We start from the raw sequence: 17918 nt of genomic DNA, 5'->3' as shown, positions 1-17918 counted from the left end.
TTTTTATTGCATATGAGTTGTGCGTGCGTATATGCGTGCGTGCGTATATGCGCGAGCGCATACGCGTCCGTCCAATTTTTTCAATTTTTCAAAAAATGCTCCAAATGGTCTGAAACGTGTGCAAAAAATTTTGAGCTCGATTGGAGCATACAAATATTTCAACGCAGGCGTTCGCGCACATTTTAAGGGTATAGATGAATTTTGAGAACATAAGTAGAATTAGCTTCACTTGCACTATATGTGACATAAATTTCATTGAAAAATTCCATTCCATTAATGAGATATGAATAAAAATGTGTTTTCATATAATGATGTCATAGTGACGTCACGGTCAACTGATCACAATGATTTTACTAGATCTGTCATCTTTGGGACACGATGGTATAAGTTTGGCAATGATAGGCAATGCACTTTCTGAGCTAACCTCTGCACAACTTTTGCGGAGAAAGAAATAAAGAAAGAATCCGTACAGAAACAATAGGTGATCCGAGAGGATACTTGGATCACCTAATTATTAAGACGATGGGGTGCAGTTGTTTGTCTTGCGAAGAAAATCATTTAAGGTGTGTGATGTTTCGCTTGCTACTACAGAGCTTCGTGAGGTACAATGAGACATGGTGGTTAGTGCACACAGATTATAGCGTGTATGCGGACATGATTGTAGGTACGCTGTTTCCTGGACTGGGTCGGGCAGTGCGCCATCCTGTGTCTGCTGTTTACTCCGTTCATGCGGACCTAGTTGGCAGAATGCAGCCTCCTGGGTTGGGCCAGGCAATGCACTATTCTGTGACCGCTGTTTACAGTGTTCATGCGGACCTAGTTGGCAGCACGCCATCCCCCCTAGATTATATTGTAATTTTCCTTTCTGACACTAAAAGGTTCTTCGTATGAAAGGGATGGCATAGTTTTGGTTGAGACCTAACTTCAGGTTTCTAACATTTTTTTTTGAGAGATAACGAGAAACCTCTTACTGTATGAAATATGAAAGAGCATGTAATTCCAAGAGGGACTCGGTGTTCACTGTACGAGCTGAAATTTTTGCGTACAGATATTTTCGTGAATTTCTACTTGGAGGACATTTTCGCGTGTTGTTAATTTCGCGGTTGCGAGGGTCTAACTGAACTTACTTGAACTCTCACGAAAAAACTATAGTTGTCTAAACTAAAAGTATGTGTAAGTACCGTATGTCAAAAAAAAAATTACAACGGACCCTCCGCAGTGATATCTTTAAAAATAGTGAATCAATCTAAGTACAAATTCAGGGTATGAAACTATAACTCATTGCCCACATCTTTATAGAAAACCCCATTCGACAGGCGAACACCAAGAATGCAGCTGCAAGAGTAGACTGAACGCACTTTAAACAGCTATAGCTGTACTGTGCGACGTGCGTGCACAGTCGACAAATAATAATTGTAATAATAATAATTGATATGATTTATATACCGCCGAATCCACTCTGCAGAGTGCTCTAGGCGCGGAAGGAAGAGAAAGTGAAGGAGATAAAGGACATACAAATATCAAGTACATATAATGAGTAGTCAAATTGAGGCTTTAAACAAGTGAGTTTTTAGACTGCTTTTAAAGGAGTCTGATGAAGAATAATTTTTTACGGCTGAAGGTAAGTTATTCCATAAGGTGGGAGCAGCATGGCCAAAGGCACGTGTGCCCCATATTGTAGTGAATCTTGGAATTATCAGAGAACCGGAGTTGGATGAGCGTAAAGATCTAGCAGGGATGTAATTATGGAGTAAGTCAATGTTATACTGAGGAGCAGCGCCCTGAAGGCAATGAAAAGTCAAAAGTAAAATCTTAAAAATAATGCAATCTTTGACTGGTAACCAATGAAGTGATCTCAAAATAGGGGTGATGTGAGTGTGCTTCTTGGATAGTGTGATGATGCGTGCTGCCGCATTTTGAAGCCTCTGTAGCATGGAGAGCTGAGTTTGTGGTAAGTTAAATAAGACAGAGTTTCCAAAATCGAGCCAAGAGGATATCAAGGCATGGACTAATTTTTCGGTAGAAGAGCGGTTCAAATATTTTCTAATGAAGCCGATATTACGAAGTTGGTATCTTACAGATCTACAAATGCTAGAAACTTGATGAGACATAGTCATATTACAATCTAGCATTACACCCAGGTTGCGACAGGTTTGGGACACACTAATTGACATGCCGGAAAAGGAGATAAAATTATTGTCAAGTTTACCTAATTGTGTCTTCGAACCAAACATTAAAAACTCAGATTTATCCGTATTCAATTTCAAAGAATGTGAGTTCAGCCATGAATAAACATCGTTCATTGCATTCTCAAGCTGACTCAAAGCATGTAAGGCATCGGCCTGGTTAGGTTTGAAAGACAAATACAATTGAATGTCATCAGCGTATATGTGATAATTAATTTTGTGCTGGCGCAATATGTGTCCCAGGCTAATAAGATAGATGGAAAACAAGGTGGGCCCGCCCACAGAGCCCTGTGGAACACCGCATTTGAGAGGCATAGCATTTGATTTACAGCTGTTGACACACACTGCCTGTGAATGGCATGAAAGGTAAGATATAAACCATTCGTATGCCTGACCTTTTACACCAAGAGATTGGAGGGTGTTTAACAAAATTGCATGATTAACAGTATCGAAGGCGGAGGACAAATCAAGTAAAATCAAAGCAGTGACATTTCCACGATCCATTTCCTGTAGGATGAAGTTCGACACATTGAGGAGAAGGGTTTCTACGCTATGGTAAGGACGATATGCGGATTGAAAAGGATCGAATAAATTATTAACCAAGAGATAATCTGTAAGTCTGGAGAAAACAATCCTTTCCAAAATTTTAAACAAAAATGGAAGGTTACACACGGGGCAGTAATTTTGGAGTGAATCTGGGTCTAAGGAAGGTTTTTTCAAAAGAGGTGTTATATATGGAGATTTCAAACATGAGGGGACGTAACACTGATCAATACTTAGGTTCACAATCATTGAAATAATAGGAGCGAAAATGGATGAACAATCTTTTATCAATACAGTGGGGACTGGATCTTAAGAACATGACTTGGGAGGTAATCTGCGAAGAAGAGCTTGGACCTCGTCGGGATCAGTGGGCTTCAGGGTTTCAAGGGAAGCTGTCGTGAGGGGCTCCTGCGCCGATTCGTCTGGACAGAGACTGTTACTGATAGTCTCTACCTTATTCCGAAAGTAATCGATGAAAGTCTCGGCCATTGCAGAACTGTCCGTGTGGGACGGTAATGGTGAAGATTGCTTTCGATTGAGAAGGCGGTTGGCAACGGAGAAGAGCCGTTTGGAATCTTCGCCACAGTCTTCGATGAGGCCCACGTAATAAAATCGCTTGGCCTTCTTCAGCAGGGAGTTTACCACATTCTCCTGAGCGCACAATAATTTCCTGTCAATTTCACTTTTACCGTTGGAAAGCCATTTGCGCTCGAGTCTCCTACGTTTCCGCTTCGCCGCTGCAATATGTCAGAGTTGTACCAAGGACAGTCAGTGCATTTCCTGATCTTTCGAGTCTTTGCAGGAGCATGTATATTGAGGAGTCTGCTGAGCGCTGAGTTGTAATTTTCCACAACGCAGTCCACACTGTCAGTTGGGGAAGACATCAATTTGCAGCTGACAATATCCTCGGCGAATGCTGTCCTGTTGATTTTCTTGATATTGCGGCAGGTGAATTCAGACATAACACGAGAAGGCTTTACAAACTTGAGCAAGCAGGAAACTGCAGAATGGTCTGAGATACCGGAAAAGACCTTGGGGCTGGAGTAGAGAACATTATCAGAGTTTCGCACCATGATGACATCAAGAATATGACCCTTATCATGGGTAGGAGATGAGACGAGTTGGGAAATGCCATGGCCACTGATGAGATCATTGAACCTCAGCGTATTTGGGGCTGAAGTATTGTCAAAGTGGATGTTCAGATCCCCCGTGATCACCAAAGGTGATGGTCTGTACATAGTCTCATCAAGAAACTGTGAGAACTCGTCGAGAAATGTTGAGAAAGAGTGATTTCCAGGAGGTCTATACACAACGACGATGTCCACACAGGAGTGTGCGTTCGAAACAGTTCCATGCATTGACTCGAAGGTAGTGTATTTCCGTGTGTTCGCATTCGAAGTACTGTACTTATTAATGCTAGCTACGTCATGGCCATATGGCTCAGCTCATGATAGCTGTGTGCTAGACCTACATACGTAGCTAGCTACGAGTACTAGTAGTGTACTGCACGGTACTGTAATTTTGGCGCAATCCTGCAGCACATGGCATGGCTTGATTTTCATTTCCCTGCATTGCTTTCGCGCATTGTTATTTTCGCGGTTCAAAGGTGATTCCCGAAATTCGCGAAAATAAAACCACCGTGAAAATTTTAGCTCGTACAGTATTTTGATGAAAATTGGTTTTGAAATGGCTGAGATATCCAAAACGGGGCAATCCTAATAAAAGGTGGGACCCACCTTTATCAGGATCGCTTCGTTTTACTTTATTTTTGGACGTCTCAGCCATTCCAAAACCGATTTTCATCTAATAAACTTTTAATTCCTCTCAGAATGGTACTATTCCATCACATTCCGTCTGCCGTGTCTGCTGGCTATTCTCCCATTGCATAATAACCTGGCATTCCTTCATTACAGCGCTACTGTTTATGCAGGTTCATATCTTAGACAATTTCCTCTTTCTTTATGGCTAATCTCTCGAATGCACCCTTTCATTCCGTGCCAAATGACGATTTTTTTTAATTGTATAGGCTCACAACATCCGAATCTGACTCAGTTGATGAGGCACCAGTAACACAAGCAACTCCTTATGACAACTTCGTTGCCGATAATCTTAATTCAGCAGTAAATGAACTGCCTTATGATTTTAGTAATGATTTAAATCTGAACACGTTATCTAATTACATAACAGTTCATCAATTCAAAGATATGTATTTTAATTTCTCTAAAGACACGTTTTCTCTCTTGCATTTTAACATAAGAAGTCTGAATAAACATTTTGATGAGTTAAAATTTTTATTAGAATCCGATGCTAGCCAATCACTCTCTATCATTGGACTTAGCGAAACCTGGTTGACTTCCACTACGGAAGATTCCTTTGCAATCGACGGATACAATATGTATGTCAGTAATAGATCGGACAGAAGTGGAGGCTGTGTTGCATTTTATGTATCAAGTATTTACAAATGTATTGTTCACAACGACATTTGTAGAATGGACAACACTGTTGAATCTCTTTTTGTAGAAATTTCTATCCCAGGATGTAGGAATGTGTTATTGGGTATAATATACAGACCTCCTAATTCGAATACTTTAGATTTTGTGACATATCTTTCAGACCTGGTAAAAAACCCAGTTTTTAGAAGTAAGGATTGCTTTCTACTTGGTGATTATAATATTGATTTGCTGAAATCTGGAAATGATTATATCTCAAGCGAGTTTCTTGAGACATTTTTGTCTTCATCCTTTTTGCCACTCATTACTAAACCGACTCGCGTCACGGATCACTCTGCTACTTTAATTGACAATCTGTTTTGCAATATCTTACCTCTTCCCGATTCTTTTATAATTCTCTCAGATGTGACCGACCATTTCCCAATCATGACTCATTTTACTTTGAAAACTTTGGCTAATGATGCTAAACCTTTGGCTCCTTTATGCAAACGTAGAGTCTCATGTGAAAAGTTAGCCAGTTTTGATGCCGCTCTTGATAATGCTGATTGGTCACGAGTTTATGAAAATGATGAAGTTAATCTGTCTTTTGATAATTTTATGGAAATATTTAATTCTCTTTTGGATGATATTATTCCAAAGCAAAAAAGTAAAATGGATTATAAAAAGACGCCTAGGTTACCGTGGATTTCAAAATCAATTCTTCGTTCAATTAATAGAAAAAATTGATTGTATTATAAATATAAAATGGAAAAAACTGAACGATCAAAGAACAAATATACATTATATAAAAACACATTAACTAGGATTTTACGTTTGGAAAAGAAAAGGTATTATTCTCAGCAGTTGTTGAAATTTAAGTATGATATTAAAAATACCTGGAAAGTTTTAAAGCAGGCAATGAATATTTCGAACAAAAAAGCAGAAATAGATGAAATAATTGATGACCCTGTTGATATTGCAAATGTTTTTAATTCTTATTTTTCAAAAATAGGTGAAACGCTTGCTCATGGTATTCCGGCTACAGAACAGAATTTTACTGAATTCTTAGGCCAGTGTAACCCCAACTCTATTTTTTTAACTCCAACAAATAGATATGAGATTATCGATATTGTATCCTCTTTAAAAAACAAACGTAGCTCCAGTTATGATGATATAGATAATTGTATCCTTAAGGGTGTTATATCATCAGTCGCAGATCCCTTGGCTCACATTTTTAATCTGTCAATTTCTAATGGTATGTTTCCTGATAAACTGAAATTGGCTAAAGTAATTCCAATATTTAAAAAAGGTGATAATCTGGATGTCAGTAATTATCGTCCAATTTCTTTATTATCTTCATTATCGAAAGTTTTAGAAAAAATAATATACACCAGAATTACCACATTTTTAAATGGGCACAAAATATTCACAAATTCCCAGTTTGGTTTGCGAGAAAAACATAGTACCATCCATGCAGTTCTTCATTTTATTGATAAAGTTGTTAATGCAACTGACAATCATTCTCATTTAATTAGTATATTCTTGGACTTCTCCAAGGCCTTCGATACAATTAATCACAACATTTTACTCCACAAGTTATCGCACTACGGAATACGTGGGAAGGCCTTGGAGTGGTTCAAGACTTATTTAGCTGACAGAAAACAGTTTGTTTCAATTAAAGATAATAATTCAGTTATAAGAGATGTAAAGTGTGGTGTTCCACAGGGAAGTCTTTTAGGGCCGCTGCTATTCATAATATATATCAATGATTTTTCCTCTGTTTCAGAGGTACTTTCCTTTATACACTATGCTGATGACACCAGTGTTTTTCTTGCCCATAACGATATCGATGTTCTTGTTCAACAAGCTAATACAGAATTGAAAAAAGTGACCAACTGGGTCAGAGCTAACAAGTTGTCATTGAATGTTCAAAAAACAAAATATATGCTTTTCAGCAATACTGTTGATTCTTTGAATTCAGAAATAGTTCTGGATGATTGTAATTTAAAAAGTGTGTCATATTTCAAATTTCTTGGTATTTTTGTAGATAATAAACTTTCTTGGAAAATACATATTGATCATATTTGCAAAATCATCTCTCGAAATATAGGTGTTATGAACAGACTAAAATTTTATATTCCTGAAAAGACATTACTTGTGTTATATTCCTCTTTGATACTCCCTTACCTTCATTATGAAATTTTAGCTTGGGGCAATACACATCAGACGCTGCTGAATAGAGTGTTATTATTGCAAAAGAAAGCCCTCCGTATCATTTCCAATTCTCCCACTCGTTCACGTACAAATGTATTGTTTAACTGTAATAAGCTACTAAAAATTAACGAATTATTTTTATACAACTTAGGCCAATTTATGTATATGTATGATAACAGTTTACTGCCACCTATCTTTGGTTTTATGTTCCAAAAAAATCAATCATTCCATAATTACCCCACCCGACGCTCTAACGAGTTTCATTTACCACTTCTTCGAACGATTCTAGCAAAGAATACACTTATTTACACTGGACCTAATTATTGGAATTCCCTGAACCACGATATAAAATCTGCTCCCTCTATATACTCCTTTAAAAAGAGATTGAAGTTTTTTCTTTTGCAATCCTATAATGACAACCCCCTGAATTAGATTAGTTCATAGGCTTATTTCGTTTCCCGTCCGCAAAATCTTTATTGCTGTTTTTTTCATTGTTACTTTTGCCTTAGCTTTGATTATGATAAGATCTTCTTTAACTTATACCTCGCAGTTGAAGGGTTTGTTGTATAAGTGTATATTCTTCTTTTCTTCTTCTTCTTCTCTTTCTTCCTCTAACCTTCGAGGATCGTTGTCTCTGTTGCTTACTCCTGTCTATTTTGTTACCTCTTCGTCGCACTGTAGTCTTGTTTCCTGTCGTGTCGTCAAGTCAGTTTTCTTCCCTACAAGTAGTCTTGTTGCTGTCTCAGTCTTGTCTCATGCTCATTATTTCGTTTGTTATTGTTTTGTGTGTAACCGTTTGTCCGTCTGTCTCTTAGTGGGCTGCTAAACTTTTTATGCCAAACTTTTCGTGCTGCTTTGTTGCTATATTTAGTCAAATTTTGCATCGAGTTTTTAATACAAGAGGGGCCCACACTCTACTAGCATTGTCTTTTTAGTGGGTCCCTCCGTTTTTTCACACAGTGCATATTGACAATTCTTTCATTTTCGTTACTTCTGCAACAATTCCAATGTATTGATACTATTAGTTTCTCTCATTATTGTTGGTTTCTTTGTACGAATTTACATACATTGTTTCTATCACTCAAGAAAGTGAGATTTATGTCTGTATGATTTTATTGTGGAAAAACGAATAAATTCGAACTTGAACTTGAACTTGAACTATGCTCTGTATTATTTTATAAGTGGTTTCTTGGTATCTTGCAAAAAGTTGAAAGCCCAATCTTCATCTCTACCAATACTATACCATCCCTTTAACATTATATACTAGAGCTGTAAGATTGAAATATAATGAAGATATTGTAATCAAATGTTGACCATCGTGTCTTAGAACTCACGTAGGGCGGTGAGTTGGCTCAGTCGGTAGCGCGTCTGCCTCACGATCCTAAGGGCCCGGGTTCGAACCCGAGTCTGGACTGAGCGATTTTGTGTGTAAGCATACCGTCCCCTCTAGCAAGAGGCAAAACACTCTGTCCCCCGCATAGGAAATAAAATGGAGGTCCCGTGTACTCATGCACGTAAAAGATTCCGCTTCATTCATTCATCGCAAAGAGCAGGGTGTTTAACCTGGTGAAGTGGTCCCACCTTACATCCAACTGGACCCCATGGAAGGAAGACCAGCTTAATGTAGCTGAATATGGGCTATCCAGCCATCTTCTCAGATGGAAATGAACAAACAGACAAACAAACAAACGTCCATGGTCAACATCTTCACATATATTGTTATTGTTTGCAGGGCCTTTGAAGAGGTATATTGCGACACGGATTGTCGCCCCTACACGGATTGTCGCCCCCGTCACGGATTGTCGCCTGCGACAATCCGTGACGCTTGTGCAGTTTCCAGTTTTTGACCTCGAAGGCGACAATCCGTGTTGGCAAAAAATTTGTTGTGACACGGATTGTCGCCCCGGGCTCGGGGTGGTTCCTCCGGTGTTAAGCTTTGGTGGGATGGGTATGACTGGTAAGTTATGCGTGTGTGTGTGTGTGTGTGTGTGTGTGTGTGCGTGTGTGTGTGTGTGTGTGTATTGTGAGCTGCATGATATGTGATATGTATGATTTGTTGTGTGTGTGTATGTGTGTGTGTTTGGAGTATAATAATACAATATGTAGAAACTGTGCATGTGTGGTGGTTGTATAGTGGTAGTGGTTTGTTTGTCTGTGTGTATACGTGTGCCTGTATGCTTACGTGTGTATGTGGAATATAGTGGCGCTACTGTGGCAATACAAACGCCTTCAGAGTGTATGAGCATGTGTTTAAAGAATTCACACCAGCGTTGATCTAAAAATAGTATGGGTGTGTCAACCAGTATCAGCGGTGAGGCGGGCTAGGCGAGAGAGAGACTGAGAGAAAATACATACGAGGGAGGTACCCTCCCCAAATGTTATTTGTCTTTGTTCATTTTTCACTTCAGTCATTTTCTTTTATCAGTCTTATAAACTAGAACGTCCATACCACTAGTCTTTGTCCCAGAATAGGTTTGGCATGCTTTATGCGTGAGCGAATAATATCCACACGCCGTAAAAAAATTGTCAATCGTTAGTTGATTTTAGCACAAACGAACTGCCATTGCACACCGCTAATACATACGTAATACAAACAAACACCTACAAACACTCAAACAAATCCTCATAATGCAAATAAACCAACTCAACACTTTTTTCCCTTGATATTTATTGATTTCATTCAAATCACTCATAAATCGACCTATTCTGGGTGTAACATGAACAAAAAAAGTTACAAATGGCAATTCGAAACACAAACAAATCCATTTGTCAATTTATACCACAAATAACCTCACTTCAACATAGATAACTCGATTATAGACCAACCCTACTAATAATTTCTTCACGAGAAAGTTTTGACATGTAGGGCCCTACCAAACCTATATTCCTTGAATATATTGGTTTGGATCATGTAACACCTTACTTACCAGGGCATATACATAAAAAAATACAAATACATTACACAAATCTAGAATGAAATCAGTCATAAAAAACCCCGACCACCCCCTCCCCTCCCCCTCCCCTCCCCAACCGAAACAAATCTAGGGCCTACATCTATCCTAAATATTAAATCCTACCAACCTCTGTCATACCATTTATAACTATCCTTCTTCAAATCCAATCCCCAACCCACCAACCCCTGATTAAACAAAACCTAAATCATCCCACACCCACATTCACCAACCCAAATACATACATACACACACACACACACACACACACACACGAAGGTTCGTTATTCCGAAGTTTCGTTTTTTCCGAGGCTTCATTTATCCGAAACACACAATTCCCTACACCTAGAGGTTCGTTGATCCAAAAATGAAATTCGGAATAATGAACCTTCGGAATAATGAGCCTTCGGACGAATGAGCCTTCAGAATAACAAACTTTTGCAATAACGAAATGTAACCCCCTTCCCACATACCGAATGCACACCCGAACCGATACCACATTCCTTCCTGATGAAACGATTTCCCAATGTTGATAAATAAGACATAATGGACCGTATGCAGAAAAGCAGCATCCGCCCGCACGCAAGCTCCACTCCGAATTCATATACAAATCTGCCAAACAAACTCATCAAATTCAAAGCTGCTGATAAAATCAATATCAACGTTTATGCCAGCTACGCAAAAAACTGACATAATAAACACATTCTTCCATCACACACACACACACACACACACACACGCACAAACGGACACTAAATTATCATGTGCACACGACTTTTTACATGGCATGTTTGCATGGATGTAGCCATTAAAGTTATGTGTTAGTATTTCAATGATTATGTCCAGAACGATATTACCCAGCAAAATGTGCTTCGAGGGCGGGCGACAATCCGTGCCGCCAGCCCTCGTCACGGATTGTCGCCAGGCGACAATCCGTGCCGCCAACGCCCGTCACGGATTGTCGCCCCGAGCAGGAGGCGACAATCCGTGTAGGGGCGACAATCCGTGTCGCAACAAGGTACCTGTTGTAGAACTACAATTTGTTTATGTACCTTCAAGGGCATTAAGGGGAAGGTGCATCTAGGCAAATTTATTTTGAGACTCAAGTTAGCCTCACTCCCCCTTTGACTCATGCTTCGAAAATAAAGAAAATACAGTGTCTAATTTCATGTCATGATGGTATGAGAAAATCCATCCTCCCTATGTCATTTGAGCAACAGAAATGAAATCTGGGCATTGTGATGTTATGCGAAATTCTCCCGTGCTCAATGCGTGTAAAAGCTCTTTTTTCTTCTCTTTTTTGTTTTTTGTTCTTTGCCAGGATTGTGCATCGCAAGCAATTTGGAGGGGGAAAAAACAGAAAGCACAAAACAGTCTACAATGCTGTTGGCGATGGCACCAAATTCCTGCAGAGAGTTCCAGCAGTAGACTGAGAAGGAGGCAACAGAGATGTCACTTCTGGACTTTGTATTTTTTCGCAACTGTAGACATACGGTAGGAAAGTGATACTGTATAATGTTTACTGACATGCTTACTTACATATTCTTAGAGTCATTACCATTCTGAACTTGTTTGATGGTGAATATATGGCAGGCACGGGATGTTCAAATTGTCATAATTTTTGGCTTGTATGTCCAAAAACTGTCATAAAGCTGAGTGACATATATGCTGCATACAACAGGTGCATCTTTGATAGAAATACTGGATAAAAGATGTTTGTTGCATACCATTTCATATGTTGATTATTTCCTGCCATGTCTGTGATGCTGCAACATGTTGGTATGTTGTCTTCCAGTATAGACTGATCTGAGTTGAGGGCAGCAGACAATCTGCTGTTACTCAGTGCAGCCAAGGTGTCCCCATGCAAATATGGCTTTGCAGTGAATGCTGCCTACACATCTGCAATATTACTGAAGTTATCCATCTACTAGTAATTTCTGTTTAGAAGTGCAGGTCCCAGAGCACACACACATGTACACATAGACACAAATTCAGACACCCGCACGCACGCAAATACATGTAAGATTCAATAACTAACTTCGCTTTCAGATTGTGACAGCAGCGTAGACAGCTCATTAATTCAAAGAGCAAATAGTTAGGAGCAACGTGCAAATTGTCGATTTCAACATTTCCTGATAACTCATTTGGTTCAAACTTACAAGAGTTTCTTGAATTTGAATGTAACTTACAAGAGTGGTTGAAAATACGCTATTACCAAATACGTATTTCCTGTAATTTCATTGCAATTTGCTTTTAAAGGATTTGAGTTTGATCTATGGACATGGATTTGAACAGACATTCAGAGCAGATTGCTCTAGAGACAGCCGAGTCAGAGAGCCGGTCACTTCAGGTCATTGCAGAACGTACAATTTACGTATAGATTAGATTTACCGTAACGTTAGGTCTGCCTTATGTCTACTGGAGGTGTCGTGGCTGAGTGGATAAGAGCGCTCGTCTGTGAACGACATGAGCGTGGTATGGTTCGTGTGTTCGAGCCCGTGCCAAGCCCGACACGTTTGCCCTTCAGCAAGGCACTTTATCCACATTGCTGCTCTCCACCCAGGAGTATAAATGGGTACCCGGTAGGATGAGAAAGCTTATGTTGGTTGATCAGCATGTGCGCGCCTGTAAAATGGCTGCGACTGGCTGGAATGCTCCCCAGGGAGTGGAGAATGAGCACTGTTAGTGCTGGTTGGAAATAATGTATCCAGTGACCGGGGTAATAATAGTCTGTAAAGCGCATTGAAACCCTGAAGTGTGTGAAATGCGCTATATAAAAACCAGCTATTATTATTATTATTATTACTGCATTACAAAGTTTTAGAGTGTTCTCTATTCTGGTCTAAATCTGCTTATAAATACCTCATTAATATTCAGCTATTATGGTTTATACTGGTAGTCAACCGATGTGTCTGTAATAAATCACAGATAAAATTGCACCATGGTATGGATAGGCTGTCCATTAAATGCACGGGTGATGCATGATCGGACTGGCCAAACTGTATGGGAATCAGCTACACAGTTAGCTCCTGGAGCACACCTGCATGATCTATGTGGTGCACCCTGCTCAGCTAGCTGGCAGGCAGGACACCACCTGTAATGGCACTGTTTTTCAGTTGAAGACAAATATATCTTTGGACCAGTCTAGTCTATACGATTTGATTTCCCTGTGAATTATTTCCAACACAAAGTCACAAAACACAGAGTCAACTTCAAATATAGGTGGGCAAGTCCAAGATAAGGTCCCCTCAGAAGGAAAAATTTCATCTTTGCTCAATATTGACATGTTTGGTATCATTTTGAAGCCTATGAGTTGAAGTTTTGATTTCTATAGAGGAAAACATGATATTATGTAAATTTATGCAAATTTCAAGGGCTTCATTTGCATAAATGTGAAACACAGCGTTACGTTAGTTTGCAGGCACAAACCCTTGTTGGTCGTAAAGGAGTCTGCGCCAAGACTACTACATGCACCACTCCGAGCTCCGCCGCTGTCCCATAGGCCCTGTGTTGTAGCTTCTCCCTTGTTGAGAGAGGTTGCAGTGCAGTGGTGCGTGTATTAGTCTTGGCGCACGCAGACTCCGTTACGACCAACAAGGGTTTGTGCCTGCAAACTAGTGTTACGTATGGGACATTTATAAAAATTCATATTTATTCAAAGGAAAGCAAATGATATTTGATTGATATGTGGACATAAGAAGTTCATCAAATAGTCTAACTTGTTATGAAAATTTCGGGATTATGCAAATGATTATGCAAATTAGCTCGTGTCCTATCATGAGATGTCCCATACGTAACAAATTGAGGCCATTTTTGGGGTTTTTTTCTGAAATTGCTGCATTGTATAACACATGTATGTGATGATAATGAAGATCTATGTTACTTCAAATTAGTGTTTTTTGTATCTTTTTATTTTTTATTGCAAGTGATACACAAATTGTCCATATTCAGTTTTCAGTAGTAGCCACGACAAAATTCATGGGAATACATACCGAGGTGTGACTCGAATCAATGACCTGACTGCTAGACAGACATCATAATCTACTGGATTACTAGGGTTCAACACAGCAGGTACATGTCTTCCTTATTTATTAAAATCAGTATTTCTTGTGTCAAGTGGAAACTGAATGGCAAACTGCCCTTCATCAATGAAAGTAAACACTTTTAACTATTAAATTTTCAGTAGTAACTATCCTGATAAAAATATAGGGTGTACATTTACTCAGGTTGGTCTAAAAATATAGAATATGATATTTGGGGAATATTGTGCCCTTGAGAATCTGGATCAGTATTTGAGTAATTTCAACTGATTCTACCTCAATAATAATGCAAAAATTTGTTTATGGGTATTTTGCAAGGTTATTTTGAAAATACCCATAAACATGGTTCTCCATACACTAAACGAATGGGGGACAAAGGGCATGCATACTCAGGTTGGTCATAAAAATATAAAGATATGATTGAATATGATTATGATGGTAAGTATTTGGGGAATATTGTTTCCTTGACAATCTGGATCAGTATTTGAGTAGTTTCAACTGATTTTACTTCAATAATAATGCAAAATACCCATAAACATGGTTCTCCACACACTAAACGAATGGGGGACAAAGTGTCCCATACGTAAAGTCTGTCCCATACGTAACACGTCATGTCTGTCTTTAATTAGAACCTGTAATGAGAGCTTTTTGCCTCATGACATGAAACTTACCTCTGATAATCTTGAGTGTTGTGACTTTCACTCACAGTGAGTTACAAGTTGTAGAATGAAATACTTTCAGAAAGTTTTGAGGTTGAAAAAAATGTTCAAAAAAACAAAATTTTTCTGGTCCCATACGTAACGACACATATTTTCTCTTCTAGAATATAATTGTGAAGGTCATTTTTCTCAATTTTTACATGATTATACTTCTCCTAGATATCAATCACCATGATAAAGTTCAATATGATCAAAGGCCATTAACACTATTTTTCAGGCCATAAAAGTCTCTGAATGTCCCATACCTAATGCGCGCGTTATCTTGGACTCGCCCAGAAGCAGTTTCTTCAACCCATGCAGAATTTACCCTGTACGTCTCGGATATCCAGAGCTTATTGTAAGGTCATCTTGAATACTACTGCTGCTGTAGTACTGTAAAAGTGGAAATTTTTGCGGTGTTTAAATTTTCACGCATTTCGCGCAACCAGAACTTAGCACAAAAATAAAAGCACTCGATTATTTTTATGTGCCTTATGTTCCAGTACTTGATGTCTTGATTCGGCCGAATTAAAAACATGCAAAAATCTTCTTGCCCAGCCGAGCGCAAAAAATTAGTTGCACGAAAATATCCACCTTTACTGTATTGTAGTGCATTCGAATAGACAATCAACACAGATCGCCCCAGTCAGCCAGGCAAAACAGTCCTATAATTCTACCTAGGGCTAAATCTCTTTTACGTATATCAAAATACTGAACTATTTAGATATAGATGTTTATGCCATGATTCAATCAGTATTATTCGGCCATTATCAAATATTGTCAACTCATATGTCCACAATAAATAAGATAATTAACTGCAATACCCAAGACTAGAACCAGTTTCCTATTACAGTGCTCACTGCTTAATCGCCAGGGGTCGGGAGACAAGTTTTTCTCCTGTTTAAGCGGTGCTCCCGCTTAAGCGATGGCCGGTATTGGCCCATGCAAACCACACAACATGAAGCCAAGTATGTGGGCATTACATTGAACAGCATCAAATACCCGCACGCTACAACACGCAGACCCAAAACAGCGATAAGAAAGGACACGGCACGGCAGTCTCACAATTTTGGCAAATGCATTATCAGAACAAACCTCCATTTATTTGATCCACAAAATAACCCTCTTTTGAGTTGAAAATACGTACCGTTTAGTTCTGAGTTTAGATGCAGCACCTGTGTATAAAACACAGCCCGACTTTGGGACTTAAGAAAAACAAAATGATTAACGATCACAATGACTATTTGATGGTATGGTGCAAGAGGCAACTTGGCCTGAGCAGACGTCTTTTGATATCCCTCATCCCATGAATGACAGAGAAAAACACAAAACACTGTCGGCGATTAAACAACAAACCACTTGCTAGCAGCCATGCAGGTGTTTCATGTAAGTTGAAGAATAAGAAAAAAATGATGGTAGATAGAGGGAAACTGACAGTCTGATCGTTAACGGGGCCATTAACGATCGCCCCGTCACTGTACAGGCGTGCTAACCTGGAAACATTAAACTGCACATTACTTGAATGTGAGACCATTCTGAAGCAAATAATTTTCAGCCAACAATACCATACACGTAATGTACTCTTAAATGAACCCCACAAGGATTGGAACATTCATCCCCCAACATTCCCACTGATTCCCACTGATCAGTTACTAGCCATCCCCTTTAATGGCCTTTGATTATATTGAACTTTATCATGGTGATTAATATCTAGAGTGGAATAATCATGTCAAAAATGGAGGAAAATGACCTTCACAATTATATTCTAGAAGAGAAAATATGTGCTGTTTCGTATGAGACCAGAAAAATTTAGGTTTTTTGATCATTTTTTCCAATCTCAAAATTCTCTGAAAGTATTTCATTCTACAACTTCTAACTCAGTGTGATGAAAGTCACAACACTCAGGATTATCAAAGGTTAGTTTCATATCATGAGGCAAAAAGCTTTACCTGGTAATTACAGATTCTAATTAAAGACAGACATGACATGTTACGTATGGGACACTTTGTCCCGCATTCGTTAGTGTGTGGAGAACCATGGTTATGGGTATTGTACATAATTATTGAAGTAAATCAGTTGAAATTACTCAAACACTGATACAGATTGTCAAGGGAACAATATTCCCCAAATATTATACCATCAAAATCATATTTAATCATAGTTTATATTTCTATGACCAACCTGAGTATGCATGCCCTTTGTCCGGCCTTCGTTTAGTGTGTGGAGAACCATGTTTATGGGTATTTTGCATAATTATAAAATCAGTTGAAATTACTTGATCCAGATTGTCAAGGGAACAATAGTCCCCAAATATTTACCATCATTATCATATTGAATCCTATTTTACATAAATTTTTATGACCAACCTGAGTATGCATGCCCTGTGTTTTTATGCCTCCGCCATGAAGTGGTGCTGGGGAGGCATTATGTTTTCGGGTTTGTCCGTCCTTCCGTCTGTCCTTCTGTCTGTCCGTATTTAATTTTGTGGACAGCATAACTAAAAAATATTTTGAGGTATCCTTATGAAACTTGGCATGTATGTGTACTAGGGGGTGAAGTTGTGCCTATCAACTTTTTGGTGCACCTGCTCATGGTCAAAGGTCAAAAAGGTCAAGGTCAAATGCTTAAAATTTTACTATTTCCCCCATATTTATGCAATGCGTGAAGATATTTTCTTGAAACTTAGTGTATACTTGTATTACCCAATTTAGATTCTCTGGTGAAAGTTTGGGGTCATGAGGTCAAAGGTCAGAAGGTCAAGTAAAAATGTTAAAATTTCACTTTTTTCTTCGTATCTTGGAAATTGTTCAAGGTATCTTTATAGAACATAGTAAATATGCATGTACTGACTGGCAGT

General features: G+C 38.8%; 1 protein-coding gene across 1 annotated transcript in view; it reads left to right on the top strand.

Annotated features, from left to right (window-relative positions):
• The window catches only part of LOC139735934 (uncharacterized), a 202853-nt gene that overhangs the window by 14312 nt on the left and 170623 nt on the right, over positions 1-17918 (top strand). The window contains exon 2 of the mRNA XM_071646688.1: positions 11645-11817. Within this exon, the coding sequence (XP_071502789.1) occupies positions 11773-11817 (45 nt within the window). The 5' untranslated portion in view covers positions 11645-11772. The remainder of the gene's footprint in view (positions 1-11644; positions 11818-17918) is intronic.

Source organism: Diadema antillarum, unplaced genomic scaffold (genome assembly GCF_040938485.1).
Source record: "Diadema antillarum isolate AM-2024a unplaced genomic scaffold, OU_Dant_1.0 seq00000610_RagTag, whole genome shotgun sequence".
In the NCBI taxonomy this organism is placed as follows: domain Eukaryota; kingdom Metazoa; phylum Echinodermata; class Echinoidea; order Diadematoida; family Diadematidae; genus Diadema; species Diadema antillarum.
This window is presented reverse-complemented; position numbering and strand designations above follow the sequence as displayed.